General features: G+C 41.0%; 2 protein-coding genes across 6 annotated transcripts in view; both read left to right on the top strand.

Annotated features, from left to right (window-relative positions):
- Window positions 1-2,999, top strand: part of LOC105908026 (RNA-binding motif, single-stranded-interacting protein 1) — a 29,393-nt gene extending 26,394 nt beyond the window's left edge. For all 5 annotated transcript variants that reach the window (XM_031558243.2, XM_012836475.3, XM_031558236.2 and 2 more), the window contains exon 14: window positions 49-2,999. The gene's annotated coding sequence lies outside the window, so the exon portion shown is untranslated. The remainder of the gene's footprint in view (window positions 1-48) is intronic.
- Window positions 3,000-7,129: 4,130 nt separating this feature from the next.
- Window positions 7,130-12,502, top strand: cd302 (CD302 molecule). Its single transcript, XM_012836500.3, has 9 exons — window positions 7,130-7,455; window positions 8,326-8,451; window positions 8,591-8,707; window positions 9,490-9,663; window positions 9,888-10,022; window positions 10,118-10,228; window positions 10,468-10,641; window positions 10,734-10,757; window positions 10,867-12,502. The coding sequence occupies exons 1-9, from the start codon at window positions 7,374-7,376 to the stop codon at window positions 11,067-11,069; spliced, it is 1,146 nt and encodes a 381-aa protein (XP_012691954.2). The 5' UTR covers window positions 7,130-7,373; the 3' UTR covers window positions 11,070-12,502.
- Window positions 12,503-17,592: the final 5,090 nt, after the last annotated feature.

Genomic DNA, 17,592 nt, shown 5'->3' with positions numbered 1-17,592 from the left:
CCCCCTTATTACATTTTCTTTTGTGTTTGTGTGGTATCGTTCGAACAGATAAGACTGAGGATCCCAGGGGAGCGGGGTGACGGCTAAAACAATCATAACTTCCTGTGATGAACTCTGGACACATCACCCTTTTTGCACAGGTTCAACAGTGACTCGCTTCCGTTTGTCAAAACGAAAACAGCCGAAAACTATTTTCAGTAGTGCAGACTGTGTATGATTTGACTTTCATCAGTGGATGCTAATTCTGAAAAATTGAGGAGGAGGAAGAAAAAAAAAAAGAAAAAAAAGTTTTATTTTATTAAAAAAAAAGAACGTTTATTTTTTACCATGAATTGTCACATGAATGCTAGGACTCCAATGGGCATGTGACACAATGTTTAAGATGCATGAGAGTAACCTTATCTGTTGTTCATAATTTTTTTCTATGACTTTAATTTTGTTCTTTCTTTTTTCTTTTTGTACTGAAATAGATTTGTGTGTGTGTGTGTGTGTGTGTGTGTGTGTGTGTGTGTGTGTGTGTGTGTGTGTGTGTGTGTTGGAAAGTGTTTTTAGCCAGACATCCTGAAAAAATGATGTTTTGTGCTTGCCGTGTGAGTGTTGCTATGGTGAAGTGTTACATGTCTTTGCTTGTAAAGTGTTTGTTTAGTTTAGTTTTTTTCTTTTCTGTTTTATCATACAATTTGCCTTAAGATTTTCCACACTATAGCTGTACAGGCAACCTCTGGAGCTAGGACAGAGAGCAGGAGAAAGCAGCTTTAAACGCTCTTGCCTTGTAGATCAGCTGGATAGGGCTTGTTTTAGGATTTAGCTGAGCAAATTCGCTGTGGTTTTGTCGTCATTTTTTGCTTTATCTCCCTGACCTGTGTTGTGCTTTTTTTTTTTTTTCTTAGATTTTTTAAAATGTTTCTGAGTGATATGACTTCCAGGATCTGATGATTTGTGTGTTTGTTTGTTGGTTTGTGTTTTTTAATAGGATGTAATGTTAATATAATCAGAGGACCTTCTGACCCTCTGGTTGTTTGAATGTGGTAGAAATTCTGCTGAATGATCACATTTGAATTTTGCCTTTCTAGATTACTTGGTGTTGTAGATTTAGCTTTGACTTTTAACATGTTGGGGGTAGGGATAAGGGTTCACTTTGGTTTGGAGTCTTTTTGAGGGGAACCATCCTCTGTCATTTGGCAGGATGTTTTTTTTCTTGTTTTCCTTTAAGCATTTTCAGTTGAAATGCAAAACAAACTTGGTTGTGTAACAAAGCCTTCCATTGCACCCTCTGCAAATGTTCAGTGGCGTTTAAGTTGAGAAAATATGTAGATTTTAGAGCATCGAGGTTTCTTTAATAGGAAGCTAAAAACAACTTGGCACTTTCAACCGAAGTTTACTTCACCAAAGACAGTGAACTAGTAAATAATGGCAGATCGTGAGATTGGATTATTGTCCATTTTTCTTCTTGTGAAAACAGGATGTCATACACTTTTTGCTGGACTAGGTCGCAGTTTGGAGAATGTGCCTTTTTTGTACATTTGCATTCAGTTGTCTATAGTTGTTCAAGAATGGACACAAAAAAAACGCACGACAGTAGGTTTGGATCCAACAAGTGCCACGCCGATTTCATCACTACAGACACAAACAAATGTTATTATAGCATTAAAGAAGTAATGGCAACCAACACAGGAGCGAAAACAGTTTGAAACTATGAAATGAAGAACGCAATGATGAATTTGCATAGGCATCGTGCGACAGTAGTATACCACAAAAAGTTGTCTATTGTTCTATTCAGACATGATAGGCGTAACAACAGCAACAAAAAAGGCTTTTAAAATTAAGTTTGTCTTCCAAAAGACTGTGTTTTTTCCTTTTTAACCTGGTGGTCGGAGCGACCAGTTATCTACCTCAGAGTTTCTTTTCCTCCTCTGTTTTGCCGGCCGGGTTAGCAGGTCCTGCCCGGTCCACCAGACCAAACGGCACGCTCAGGAGCTGGCCCAGACACAGCTGTTTCCTTTCAGGTTATTTAAAAAAAAAAAATGATTTTTTATTTTCCTCTCTCTCTCTCTCTTGCTCAAAGATTTAAAAAAAAGAAAAACATTTTATTGACATATTATTATTATCATCATTATGAGGAACATTGTGCGTTGAACGTGTTTTTTCTTTTTTTTTTCATTCTTTCTTTCTTTTTTTAAAGATTGTGTCTAGACATTGTTTCATAGTTTCAAAAAATTAGAGTGAGGAAGAGGAGAAACATACTGCTGCTTAAACCATGAGAGACATATATCTATCCCAGTAGCTGATGAAGTCCAGAAAAGAGATTTGAATGCCAGAGGCTTTGAGAGAGTTGTGGTATTAACTGCATCTGTACTCCTTCTCTAACATCTCTGTCGTTTTGTCCGATTCCTCAGAGACTTGCAGCCGCATTTTCCTCTGTGGTCGGCTTGAAGTCCAGCTACCAAAACAGAGAAAAAGGCCACTGTGACTATACTTGAGATTTCTGTGTATTGCCTGCGACTGAAACGAAACAAAACAAAGCGACGCTGTTTGAGTTCTTGCAAGGGTTGTGCTGCTAGTAACACCTGAACCAAGTGCCATACTGCTTCTGGGAGAGAAAAAGTTGGATAAACTAAAGCATACATGCAAGGAAGAAATGCTCATTAAATTAAACCATCATGTTCTAGACAGCCATTAAGTTATAAGTGAAAAAAAAAGTAATAATTTATGAAGCAAGAAGTTTTGTACAGACTGTTTGAAGAAATAAAAGATTTTCATAGAGATATCTATATGAGAGTTAATTTTTTATTTTTTGTTTTACATGTGCCACACACTTGCCAGTGGTAACTTGTATGTCCGGTTAAAGAAAAGAAAAAAATACTTCCTCTTTACTTTTGTTTTGTAGTGTTTGTTAAAGCCAAAAAAAAAAAAAAACTTTTTTCCAGTAGATTGTTACTTAAGCTTTATTTCTGTTCGATTCTTTGAAAAACTTTAAATAAAAATTTCGATTGAATGTGGGATGTGTGGACCTTCGTCTTGTCTGTGTTTGGTGTGTGTGTGGAGCGATGTGATAATAGCATTCAAGATTTCACACACAGTTGCTGAAGTCATCACACATCTCAGTATCAGGCAGCTTGCATGTGCTCCTAACGTGTTACAGTGTAGTAGCAATCCATCAGCATAGGAGCTAACATGGATTTGTTGAGTACTGCGATAACATTCATACTAAGGAAGCTTGTTTAACTTGCAAATGAGCAAAGTGCTAACGCTATCCGTAACTGCTATGCAATGCATTAAAAATTCACAGGCAAATCAACAGAAATCCAAGGCATTTTCTTTTTGGTTCGATTCGTACGTGATTCTCATGACGGGTGCTGAAAAGTGTCACACAATGTTTGTTAATTTGTAAGTCAGTCATTTAAAGACATCGCAAATGCCACGTTTGCTTCAAGGATGCATGAGCGGCTGTGATGGAGAGTATAGAAAAGATCCTTTCAATCAAGATGCCTTGATCTGAACAGGCTGAAATAGAATGGGCAACATGAGAGCACTTTTGTTCCCCTCCATAGTGCTGTTGGTCGGAGATAAATGGGCCTGACGGGAATGATTTCATCCCATCAGACTGAAGAGATGGTTGCATGTCTCTCTCCATAACCTTCAACATGCGCCACCCGGCAGGGCATGTGCTTATATACACTCAGGATCTGGGTCATTGCACCTGGACATTCATGCACATGTATGTTGTATTGCCACTTAATGCAGTCATCCTTACTACGATTTGATGTAGTGCCTCATTGTCGCTGTTCATGATGATGGAGAGAGTAAAGAAATTATATGTTACAGAGGACCATTACTTTAATAGAATTTGCTGCAAATGGTCAAAATGGAGGTGGTGTGGGAGACGTCGGCTTAATGCATCCTGGTGCGTTACAGGACCATGGAGCTACTTTATCCTTGTTGTGAGTTGGTCATTAAATCAATCATCTGCCTCCCGTGAATGTCAAGCATCTCAGGTGTCAGCAATGCTGTAAAGGTTCAGAAATTGTAGATGTAGCCTTGTTATTGAAGGCAAGGCCCTTGACGGAGCCCATTCCACACAGCCCTGAGCCTTTCTGTGCAGGAGCCTTCGGCACGTCGCTCATTCTGAGCATCTCTGTGAAACTGTAATCCTTGAGTGAGATAGTGCCGCTGTCGACTGTCAGCCATCACGTCTGCATCCAAAGCAGGGAATAGGATACTCCCTCAAGGCCAGGGGAGGAAGACTATCCCTATGCTACTTCTTCAAACCAGATGGGAATTCAAGTCGTTTGTCTCAGAAGACTGACACTGACCTTACTGTGTGGTGGAGGAGGATCTGACACCTTCCTACAGAGATACCATCTCCATTTGATTGATTCATCCCCATCTTTCTCTGTACATTGCCCTGTCCACCTCCATTTCTATTACGGCAGGCCCCATACATTCATCACCTCCATTAATATGTAACAGGAGTTGATGGCTGTAATTTAGTATATAGGGCGGTTGAATTATACTCAGGCAATCACCGTAGTGTTTCTGTAAAAAGCTGTGACAGCATCACAAACGTCTTCCAAAATCAACCACAGTGATGTGATCACGTTACCCTTCCCACCAATATCGGTCTCAAGGAGGAGTTAGCGGAACACAAAAACCAAAGTGTGAAAGTACCAAGTTACTGGGAAAGAGGAAAAATGCTGACGTTTTGAAAAAAGGGAACACGCATACACAAAGCCACAGATACAGTGGAAGACAACTCCGGGGTCATCCTGGGTGTGGGGGGAGGGGTGTTTTGCTTGATCAGCAGCAGAGGGGTATTTTATGTCTTGTTATTGTTGATCTCCGTGGTGGATCAGAGTACGCGGCCGGGGCCCGGTGCTGTTCCTGGCTGGTGCCGGGCAGCGAGGGCTGGAGAGGGAGCAGGCCCGGGAGCAGCAGATGGGGCCTCAGTGGGATCCTGAGGGGTGTGGGGCCACCCCACGGGGAGCCGCGAGGAACAGACGAGGAGCGAGATTGGGGCTGCAGCTGCCCCCTTCTCTGCCACCTGCGCCCGCGGGCCACACTCCTCTCCTGCCACCAGACACACACACACACACACACACACACAACCACACACACACACACACACACACACTTTCTCTTTGTCCCTCCCACTCTCCATTTAAAGTCTCTACCTGTGATTCTATGGACTCATGCTCTCACCTTTCTATTCCTCTACCTTTCAAGCACTCAATGGAGATCCTGGCGCTGTTTTACACTGAGCCATGGATTCATACATTAGTTAACAAGAACAATATCGGGAGACTTTACATCATAAAGTTCTGTGCTAGTACCTGTAACTTAACCAAGGTAACACTTTACATAACAACACACCTGTTATCATGGGACAATGGCATTCATTAAAGATTTACACATGCAACATGTAAAGGCACATTGATAGTCTGTTACTACATGAAGGGACAGTATGGTATCATACAGTGACTGTGTACTGAACACTATAACAATCACCTCTTGTTCTGTTTCTACATCAACCTGAAGTCCCTTATAGTATGTGGACACGCCCTTGCGGTTGAACTGTCTGTGCTATTTCTGGAGGCATGGGTGTTTCAGTCGACATGCACTGTGTCTATGTTCTACCACACCTTCTAGGCACGAGCGGGACGTCACCACACCTCTCCTGTCAGTTTTGTCTTCATGGCTCAAGTACGTCACTGAGTGCACTTTCAGATAGACGTTCCACCACGGCTGCAGACACCCACAACACTGCCACACCCTCACCCTGTTCCTCGCCATGCTGGCCCCGGTTTCTCTCTATAGCCGAGCCAGGATCAGACCGCACCAACCTCCCGCTGGACAGGTTTGGCATCTTTGCGTTACTTAAAATAAACATTAGCATTTGTCCTTCTAGAAAACCTGATACGCTATGGCACCCACGTGAGGTCCAAACCTGAAATGTGTAATAGAAAATGAAAAAAAAAAGTTTTCTTTCTTCTCCAAAATGGCCTGTATAATTATCCATCTGCCAACATTATGCCATTGAAGTCAAACTTTCAACATGAAGTGTTGTTATAATCTGTGGAAATGTAAATATTGTAAAACTAATATTGGTCCTCTGTGGATAAAAAGCCTTGATCTATATTTACATATCTATTAAAGCACTTCGTCTTTAATTTACAACACTCCAGACCCCAACAGATTTAAGTACTACAAAGTTATTTATTATTGGCCGTTAAAATCACCGACATTGTTGGCATTGCTTCCCAATGTCTGGAGTGACATGGTGTGACAAATAGACACGGTGGCTTTGTTCCCTACTGAGATTTTCTTTCTCTCCCTCTCTCTCAGTGAAGTGTTTGCGTTTCTTTTGTGTGGAACTGTTGGATTCCCATACCCCACAGAGTGGTCTGTCAAATCAGTTCTCACCAGCCCTCTTCTCATTCCTCGTGCTCAGTATCCCACCTCATATGGCCCTTCAGTTGGCCCGTAAGCCGTGTGCAGCTTTGAGTCAGATAAAGCTCTAAGACTCCTTGTTGTGTGTCATACAGCACCCTCTACTGTACTCCGGATAGAATTATTTCAACATTTACATAGTAACTGCAACACATTAGCAACATTAATACTATTAATGTACTTAAAGACATTTGTGAAGTTGTGATAGTTAAATCTGCATCCTAGAGCTTTTTTGCGTGTGTAATCATGATTTGTCCAAAATATTTTTTGGGCTGACCGAATAGAAAGGGAGAAATATAAATAAAATAAAATGCATACTTCATATTTATAGCAGGCCTACATCATTTTCAAAGCTTTGTAGTATACAGCTGATTTGCAATACAATTGACACAATAACATTATTTATCACATGGTTTAGGCCTAAGTATAAATCAGAAGCAGCATACTGCTGTTTTATTAATCTGACATTAGGCTCAATGAGCCCCAGTTTGCACTAAGAGCGCCACCTAAAGGATTATTCGGGTGATTTACATGAGAAGACTATCTCTTTTAATTACGTGGTAATGTTTACGCTGTTCCCATGTGTACTCGCCATTCCTACCGATAAGACAACCGACACAACTAGATTGGATGGCTTACCTTTTCATCAAAGCCAAACCGTTTTACAGTTTTAGCATGGGGGAAGTTATTCTTCTTTGCGTCAAGTTGTGTAAAGTTGCAGGTAAAAGTGTCTGTGACACTTGTAAGAAACAACGCTTTACTCCGCACAAGCAATACTTCAGTGGAGGTTAGTTGTTGTGACAATGGGTCATATGCCTTTTGCTTGTGCTGAATTCTGGGATACGTCTAGCCCCCTGCGTCTGAAGGCACGCACTGCACGATTTCAGCCCACATAAACTTTGGTGTTGCTATACGTCTTCACAATTATGGAGTCAGTGAGACGATATCACCTTTCCTTTTTGTGCCGTGTTGTTTTGTTTGCGGTTCTATGGCAGTTTACCAGAACTGGTAAGTGAAACCTTTTAGGCTGTATATTTTGGAAGTTTAAAGCTGACACTGAAGTTAATCATGTAGCGTTATACCACTAACGATTGTACCGCTGACAGCGTGATTCGTTTGTGAAATAAGCTAGTATTTTCCTGTAGAGTGTATTGGGCATAGGCCTTCAAAACATGACGGGTTAGTTATGTATCCCCGAATCATTCTAGACTTTAGCCTATTTGTCTTAATGTGTTTTTGGAGTTGGGTGTAGCGTAGCAGCTATGCATGTGTTTTGGAGAGCTCTTATGCAATACATGTTCTTTCGTGTTGTTCAAGTTATGAAGTTAAAGTGAAGTGTTAAGTCTTAAACATGTTGCTCTTTTTTATCACGAGGTAGGACCTAGATATCTTTGAGAGGAAGTTGGCATCAAAATCTAAAAAAATCAGAGTGTTTCGCAATTTCTATGTTAACGCAAGTATGTTCAGAAATAAAAAAGTTGGCATGGAGACGTCTCCTCTTCAAGTTTGTTTGTGTATTCATTTTGTTTGTCATTGTCAATGGCCTTCCTTGTAACTTTTGGGAATATAACATGACGCTGACTGCTCGAATAGCTGAGTAAATGTCATGGTAGGCAGGTTCCTGGTTTTCGCTGGTCCTCAGGATTTGGTATCTTCAAATTCCGCAATATTGCTGGACATGCAGCCCAATGGTAGCATGTCACGTACGCAGCCGCCCACAAGTTAGTTAGTCAATACAATGCAAAAAACAAGATGCTTCATAGCTCTGTTTTGTAAGCGTAGGCTACTTTGTGATGCTGTAGCCAACTGTGAAACGGTTAAAAACAGTTTATAATAACTAAGAGTTAATTAATAACATATACCATACCTCTTTCCTAGATTGCCCTGCCGATGGACGCACCTGGGTGCCTTTTAGAAATAGCTGCTATCATTTTGTACATGGAGAAGAAGATACAGCGAAAAGTTATACTGTTACAGAGGCCAAGAGATTCTGCCAAGCAAATGGTAAGCCCTAGTGGTAATTGTACACAACGTATGTGTACGACTTATTACACATGGTTGCCTTATAGACAGTTAGCCAGACAATCAGTCTGTTGCCTATATAAGATGTTTTCAGCGGTATTAATTTATCCACCATATATAGGTACAGGACTTCTGCAGATCTCTAGTGCAGAAGAAAATGAATTCATCATTAAATACAGCCCCAATGTTTGGAAAGGCAACCTGAATGTGTGGCTGGGCATGTCATATGATACCAAAGGTAAGGCAGTTAAAGATTCCCTGACTCTGGAACTGTAATGAAGTGAACTATACTTGTTTCTGTGTATGTTGACGGGAAACCTGAATCATGTAAAAAGGATTACTGAGCTTAGCATGACCACTTCCTCTTTCTCCAAATGGAATGTTACCATTCCTAATCCACAACACACCAGATGACCCTCTGTGGTGGTATAGCCTGCCCCACTGCGATAAGTGTGTTTAAAATCACTTACACGTGTTGCTTGAGAGCATGCAGCTCACTATGCTTGTTACAGTGCTAAAATTGGTTGCAAGAACATGGAGGATTTAGCAAGACAATAACACTGCATGGAAACACACAGGACAAGCTATGGGGTGGCCACCTCACACAAGAATGATTAATCAGGAAATCCTGTTTTTTTCCGAAAGCAGCCTCCATGGCGAAGGCTAAAGCAATGGATGAAAAGAAAATGCAATTTACATTCAGATATGAGTAGCTTTCAAGTGTGCATTTGAAGTACATATTATAGATGCTATTGATGTTTTCTTTCTTTTGCATGGTTATTTTAACAAGTGTTATCTGTTTCCCAAACATTACATCTGAATTGTTGTCAAATTGAGCAGAGTAGGGAAAGCAAACATACAGAGGGGAATATTAGCTTTGATTGTATTTCCCCCAATTGTCTTTCCAACACAAAAACAAAAACAATCTATGATTTTTAACACAAATAATTTGTGTCACGATTCACATTTTGCCCAGAGGAATTAGTAAAATGCACTGATGCCTCAGATTTGGTCTCTTAGTGAAGACATTTCAGTGGTTCGATCATACGACTCTAAGCTATAAGAACTGGGAGGACCGTTCGGACCCGTCACCTGTCGACACCTGCGTGGCCTTGCACCTGAGCACAGGCATGTGGCTTAAAGTGAGCTGTGCTGACGACCCAGAGCATGGAGTGGTCTGTCAGGCTCCAGGAGGTAAGAGACCTGTGCTGCTGTAACCACAACTGCATTGAAGTGTATTATACGTCTCATTCGGTGGGTTTACGTCACTTCACCTCTTGCACAAGCAAATTAATAGTATTAGTATTAATAATAGTAGTAATTCTTGTGACCGTATTAAAACTAACAAGTGCTTTTCGAGTGCAAGGAACTTTGAAAAAAATACTCCATACTCAGTCATTGTCATTTGTCATTCTCAGAGGCGTTGGAAGATTGTCCCAACGATGGGCAAAAATGGGTCTCCTCTGGGATCAAATGCTACCTTTTTGTCCAGGCAGGAGAGGGAGCAAAGTCATTCACATTTGAAGCTGCCAAGGCATTATGCAAAGGCCACGGTAGGGCTATGAGAAGGAGCCTGCACTGCACAGTTCTCCTTTAGCTGCGTTTCTGTTATGTTACTAACTTATTACTATTTTGCTACTTTGCACAGAGCTTCTGCAGATAACCGACGCAGAAGAGAATCAGTATATTGTTGATTACAGTCCCAATGTCTGGAAAAGCAACATCAATGTGTGGTTGGGCATGTATTATGACACCGATGGTAAGACTTCTTTCACACTGAATGTATATGTGTTGTCCTCAAGTATTTTCAGTAATTTAACTTTATTGACATTGATATTATTTAAACATTATTTTAATGCCGTTTTCATTATTTTCCCTCTCTGTACCCTCTGTACCCTCTGTACCATTAACATTATGCAACTGTACTCTTCACTGTACTGCAGCAACTTTGAATAAATCTGATGTGTTGACTCAGCTCTTTTCTCCATCCTTCTGCAGCGGATGATTTCAGTTGGTTTAACAATGGATCGATGGCCTACAGGAACTTCGAGGACGGCGGCGACGCGCATGATGATGACACCTGTGCGGCCATGCACCTTACCAGCGGACAGTGGATGAAAGCGAGCTGCAAGGACAACATGCAGCACGGCGTGGTCTGCGAAGCTGCGGACAGTAAGGGTCTTCCGGTGCTGAATGTTGTGTAACTCATATTTTGCTGTAAGGCCCTCCGCTAACCTGTTTTTGATATGTCTCCTCTTTCTCAGAACCCGTCGAGACAGGGAAAACAAGTGAGTATCTTCCTCAGTGTCGCTCATCAGTCTGTTTTTGTTATAATTCTGTCACCTTCTCCAGGTTATTTTTTATGGACATTTCCTAACCTAGTTTCTGATTTGTCAGAGGGTAGTCCTTTGATGTCAGCGCTGGTCATCCTGAGCGTGGTGGCCATTTTGGGCATCTCCGCGGTGCTCTGGTTTGTGCATCAGAGGAAGAATCCCGGCTCTTCCATCCTCACCGCTTTTGAGTACCACCCGCCGTTCCGATCGGGCGATGTTGACGAGACATGCCTGGTGGAGGCGGAGGAGAATGATGACCAACCTTAAAAGTGTTGCTTAGACAGAGCTTTTGAACACACATTTCACTCACTTGATTCTATCTTGTATTGTTTTCATTTCATCGTATTGAGTCACATTCTCTTGATGATAGTGTGAAAACACTATGAGATTACTGAAGATCGTTTGTACAGCTCTGATTTGCACAGTCCTAATATACTTCAAAAGGTCATGAAGAGACCGGAGTACATCACACACACAACACACACACACACACACATAAAACAAACACACACACACACACACATTGCATTCTTCACATGAACAAGATTTCTCAACCACTAACACTGGGCCTGTGACTCAGTCAGCAGCCAGATATAAAATGTGCCTTAAACCAGTTAGGTCTCACACATGAAGCAATACTGCTTTCAGTATGTGGTTAAAGCCTGTCCTCAAATGTTTGTGTGAGAACAGGAAGGTAAATTGGAGCACCCTCATGACTCTCCCCTTGCTTTCATAGCACTGCATCCAAGACATGTTTCAGCATGCCACAGAAGGCCACAATCCAATCTGCATCTGTGCTGTTTGCGCAGTCGAGACATAATCACAGAATAGCCTTGATGACTGCAGTCTAAATGTTTTCTTTAGTTTATTTTTTTTTATTCAGAGTGTTTTTATCCGCACCTATAATCATTCATGATCTTTAGTAGACCGTCCCATTCTGTGGCCCATTTTATTGTGTGTTTGTCTCTGTCACTGCACCTCCCCAACCCCACAGGTCAGTATCCAGTGTGTTAAAGGATAGGTGGACCTTGACTTCTGTCAAGGATTGTGCAAGGGATGTTTTCCCCAAACATTTGGGTTGAGGCTTGTGCTCAGGGAAAAAAAAACAACAGCCCAACGCCCTTTGGAAATGTAAGAATTGCTAGCCTTTCATGTTCAAAAGGCTTTGGGGTGTTTGTTCTTGTCTCCATTTGTTTTCTTGCTGCAAAAATACTGATATAAGCGCTTGCACTGTAGTTACATGGTTGCTCACAATTGCAGAAGCTCCTTTACAGCTGTTGCTAATCTTTGAAACAAATTGGGGCTCGGGCATTCTGACACAATTTCAATCATTTTTTTTGCCATTTGTATGATTCGACAGTGTTTTGTAAATGCTTTTGTGTAAATGTTTGAAACCTTTTTTTTTTTTCAACTCTAAGGACTTGCTGTTCCCTTGAGGAGTAATACGGTTCGTCCTGAAATCCCACTGTGGACTATTTGATAAGAACTTCCTTCAGTTCAGTGCTTTTTCTTTATTGAGCATGGAATCCAAGCACTTTTATTAAAAGCCAAACTAATTGGTTGACTATTCCTGTACAAATTTTGTTCATGTTTTTTTCCCCTGTTTGTGAACCAAATGTAAATCCCTTATTATAAATAAAGCCACTTCAAGGCTGTTTCTGTCATTTGTCCCAGAGATGAATAAAGAATGGTTTTAGTCAGTGTGTGAGTGCTTTTTGTGTTTGTAGGTAAAGGCTATGTATAAATATTTCACAAAATACATTTTAGTATATAATATCAAAACATGAGTGTGTGTTGACTGTTCAATGCAGAAATCAGAGAGTTGTATAATTAAATACTCGTTGAGCAAAGTTTCTTTTGCATTTTCCTCCATATTTTGTATACATGATGTATTTTACTTTTCCCATAAATACTTTGTATTTGCAGATATGGGAATCATTGACAAAGCTGTAAATCACAGCTAAATATACATCTTTCATTGCATAATTAAATGGAATGTGATGAATTGGGACAGCAAATCGAGGACAGACTAATTGCCCCTGGAGGGATGTATAAATCACTGTCAGTGTCACACCCTGGAAGTGTCAGTCTACCTGTTCTACATCTGAAGGGGCTTCTCAGGATCACTTTCATCCGAATGGCATTTTCTCTGATATACAATCATGTAGTTCTGAGTACACATCCACACTGTCCATGTTAAATGGCGTTATAAGTAAACCAAAATGAAAGTGATTCCATCGCCTCACTTCAAAGAGCATTGTTGTCTATTTCATATGCCTACTTCCTGGTTCAACAGCTATATATAATTACCATTCATGGCAAATATGGCATTCATTGTTAAGGCACAGTATTGACAGCAGTATATAACTCACCAATGAGTTTGGTGAAATGGGGTTTGGTGAAGGACAGGAAAGAAAAATTATTTTTTTGAACTGGTATTCATTTCGCAGGTCAGACGTCCTCGTGTCACCTGACAGTCCAGGGAAGGTGTACCAAGTAATTTATCCTCATGACCACTAGGGTGTGCTGTGACTCATGTAAGACTGCATCCCGGTCTGGCTGTGAAAAAGTGGAAAGGTCCCCTCTTTGTGTTATCAGATTGTTTAAGTGTTATCATTGTTGGAATTGTGTAAATTATTGTAATTGGGTGAGTTGTATGTAGTGTATTATTGCACCTTGCGACCCAAAGCTGATCAATCTTGAATAACACAAATACACTGAGAGTTTTTACATGCCATGCAGACACACAAATTATTGGAAAAAAATTAAGTCACCCCCCACTACTGTTTAAAAAGATAGAGAATCACTTTTTTGTCCATCTATACATATTTTAAAAGCACACAGAGCCAACGAGGCAGAAGAAAGAATATCTCAGGCACTATGCGAACTAATCCCACAGATCAGATGGCAACAAAGGCTGAGAAATGATGTCAGGCGACACACGGAGCCTGGTGAACCCTGAGGAACATTTTTCCCGGACTAGTGTTTCACAGGTCATGTGATCTTCCGAGACCCCCAACAGGCCATCCACTGGCCACTGCAGCAGCTATTTGTACCCTGTGTGGAACAGACAAGACAGAAATGTTTTTGCTGGAGTTTTGTCACCGAAACAAATGGTCTATTGATGCAATGCAAGAGTGCCCATGTTAGAGACACTTGTCTGGCTTGTGGAAATCCCATCGTGCACATTTGCGCCTCATAAGGGGGAAGAGGGTGACTGTACATATTTCATGTCTGCTTGTGGTCATTCTGTGTGTGCTTAAGTAACAAGCTGAATGCAGTCCGATCACAACCCCTTTGCTGGTCAAGTTGTTTTTCATCTCCTGTTTCGCACCAGAGTTGTCACAAAAGACACTTCTAGGGTGGAAATAAACAGACAGAACTCAAAAAAGGAAGTCCTGTCTGAGTCTCAGTAGATGTCCAACCACTGAGAAATGCGTTGTGACTTTTCTACTCGTTCAGCCATTCGCAAACCTCCCCTCGACTTTCCCAGGGCCCAGGATTCTGTTGCACACTCCTTACTGTGGGTGAGGGAGGCATGAATATGCGACAAAGCGTAATTTATTAGATGGAAACACAATAGCAGCTCACTGAGAGCATTACAGTCACACTCCTGAACACAGGGCAAGCTCAAAGAGCACTTGCAGGAGGCTTTGTGTGGGGGAATTTTTCTTAAGTGAAGTGTATCAATTTCCACATAAAACAATGTCATGAAAAATGTCTGTGGAAATATAGGTTTAGCTTTGGTCAGTAAGAGTATTCAGATATCATATACTGTATGTATTGTTGATATTGCTGTACATGATATCGAAAGAGTATTTAGATATCACCTATGTATTGCTAATTGAGGTTCAGGATCACAAGTCATTCCTCTCTCAAAGTGATCGTTTCATGTAACAAGCAAGTAAATAAGACAGATTCTAGAGTCATGTAGTGTGAGAAAAGCAGAACCAAAACCGAATGTGCATCTTCATGATGGGTTGGTGTGTAGTGGTCTGTGGATGGTTTGTTTTTCATGCATTACCATAATGAATTGCGCTTCTTAATATGAAAATAAATAAATCAAGAGTGGGGGAGGGAGAGAGAGGGAGAAAGAGAGAGAGGAAGATAAGGGGGGAATTGCCAAGAGATTCCTGAAAATGATGGGACTAGCTTACACGATAATTACATTGTCTGGCGTGGTCCTCTATTTTTCAGACAGTGCTGCACTTTCGTGCTCCATCTTGCTTTTCCCTCCGCTCTCTCCTTTCTGTCCCGCTGTTTCATCCTGAGATGGATTGCTTGAGGAGAGCATGCATTACAGGAGGGCTGTTGCCATTATGATTATGGCGGTAATGGCCTATTTTTGATCAAATAACACTGAAGGCATTTCATTCACACGTCTTCTTTCCCTGGCAGCCCGGAGGAAGATGGGGTTAGCGGTGACCTGAAATTGCTAATTAAAATAGACAGTGGTATGCATAAATAAGATGTGACACAATGTGACAGTTGGCATAAAAAATGTGCAGGGGGAGAACCCGGCTACACACAATATATTTGGCTAACGAATGTCTCTGAGCTGTGTAACCTACCACACATATGTACACATAGAAACCTTCAAAACAAATGGGTGGAATGAATGAGAAAGTGTATTCTCTTTTTCCTTAGCACCACAGACATCCAAGCCGTTTCTTCCTCTAGTCACTCGATTGTTTTGGCCCCAGCCAAATTCAGGTTTATTTTCAAACTCATTGTTGCATTAAGATATCGATTCCTCCAGGCCTTCATGTGGCCGTTGCCTTCCACCTTTCAGAGATAGGTACTGGTCGGAGAGGAGTGTCGAGCAGCTGTTTCCCATGTTCTGGATATCTCATGTTTCCTCTCCGTCCTCCCCCTTGGAACATGCTCCAATTAACAGAACAAAAACAATGGGCAGTTTTTTAAATGGCCGCCCACTGCAGGAGTCTGAAAGAGGAGAGCGGTGTGTCTCTTTATTTCCTCTGCCAAGGGTGGACTGCATAATGCAAGTCTTGTGATACGAGACCCATTTATCTCTTTCAAATAAATGGGTGTAATGTGTGCTGTGTTGGGATGCCTTGCTTTTCCTAAATAGAACATTCCTTCTGAGATCTTTATGTTGTGGGCTTGATGGAAGTTAGGGTCGCTCCAATGTCATATGACAACGCTTTCTCCTCTGGCAAAAGCCCACTTATCCTTATGATGTTAAAAAGGAAGATGGATTTCTTTTTTCTGAGTCCATCTTTTTTTTTTCCGCATTTCTTTTTTTCATGTTACTTGAAGCAAAGGAGAATTGTGAAGGCCTTGTAAAACTGCATGCACAGACTAGCCTTCCTCTCTGGCACAACTGAAAAAGTGTACCAGGAAGTGTACTTTGAGATGATGACTACAAAGTGCTCTCGAAGCATTTGTACTGCTCACGCTCAAAGATCAGTGTTGCGTCACATACTGCAAACACCAACTTCAGACACTCCAAAGACAATAGCATGCACAAATTGCTTTGTGGCAACAGATTCACAATATACAATGCAACCAAACTCTAATTTCCAGAAACAAGGAACAGACATGTCTTTGTACTTCACACACGGTTGTTTGAAAATCCTTGGTAATATGTGACTAGCTGGTCCATCATTATGAGTTCTCAGTTTTAAGTCCCTGTTCATTTCCTGTCTTAAGTGTATTGTGTGCAACATGAACCCATTTGTGAATTTCTGGTGACCTCCTCTATTGAAAATGAAAATACCCCCTCCCCCTAAACAAAAGAAAAAAGCATTTGGATGGGAAGTTATGAATGCTGGTGCTGCTAAAAGTGCTCTGGACATTCTAATGTGTCACCCTAACCCTGACCAACCCGGCGTCTGAGGGTCACCTTGTGCTAGGGTTAAAGGCCAGAGTATTACTCATTGTCTAGGCATTCTCGTGGGACTCATATGATCCTCTGGCCTTTAACTGGCCAAAAGGAAACCCTGTGTGGAATACCACACAGACACCATTAGGGTTATTGCATGTTCCACAGCTCATTTTTACAAGTAAAAAGATTGATAACAATCTTCCTAGCAAAACGCAATAACGTCTGATATATGACAGTGGGATGACAATGGATTAACTGCTCATGTCAGCCAACACCATTGGTTCATAAGGGGCAATTTATCTGTGTTTAATCAGTTTGTGTTATACCACAATCACATCAGAACATATCCAGATACTTACAATCTTCTGCGAGAAGGGTTGAATGTTTACATTTGATTTTATTAGTTCTGTTAGGAAAAATTATTTTGTAAAATACTGCACTTGCACACATTGACAGGGAAATATACAGGCCATTTGAAATAACAACACGGCACAAACACATACTATTAGTACTGTTGACAGAAATTACATTTGGCTAATAACCATTAGAGCATCACACTACTAGACTTTGATTCAAAATCTGGTCTTTAGCCCCTCATTTTCAGTAATGATCATTGTCATTATGGCGGAAATATTTATGTACATGTGTAAATTATGCATTAGAGTTGGAGGATTTTTTTTCCATTTAGAAATACAAATAGAAAGCATAGACACATAGACACTTTGCATTTGTGAGTATATTTCCCATGGCATCACTTCATATAGACTGTAGGCATCCCATCCACATCAAATGCATTGTAGAACATGACAGCAATGTATTCCCAAATCTCTGTCTGGCAGGAACAGTGGAATTACTCATAAATAAATTCTATCAAATAAAACAAAACCCGGATTTTATTTGTTTTGTCTTTTAGTGCAAGTTAGATATCAAACATTTCCAGTG

Source organism: Clupea harengus, chromosome 2 (genome assembly GCF_900700415.2).
Source record: "Clupea harengus chromosome 2, Ch_v2.0.2, whole genome shotgun sequence".
Classification (NCBI taxonomy): Eukaryota; Metazoa; Chordata; class Actinopteri; order Clupeiformes; family Clupeidae; genus Clupea; species Clupea harengus.
This window is presented reverse-complemented; position numbering and strand designations above follow the sequence as displayed.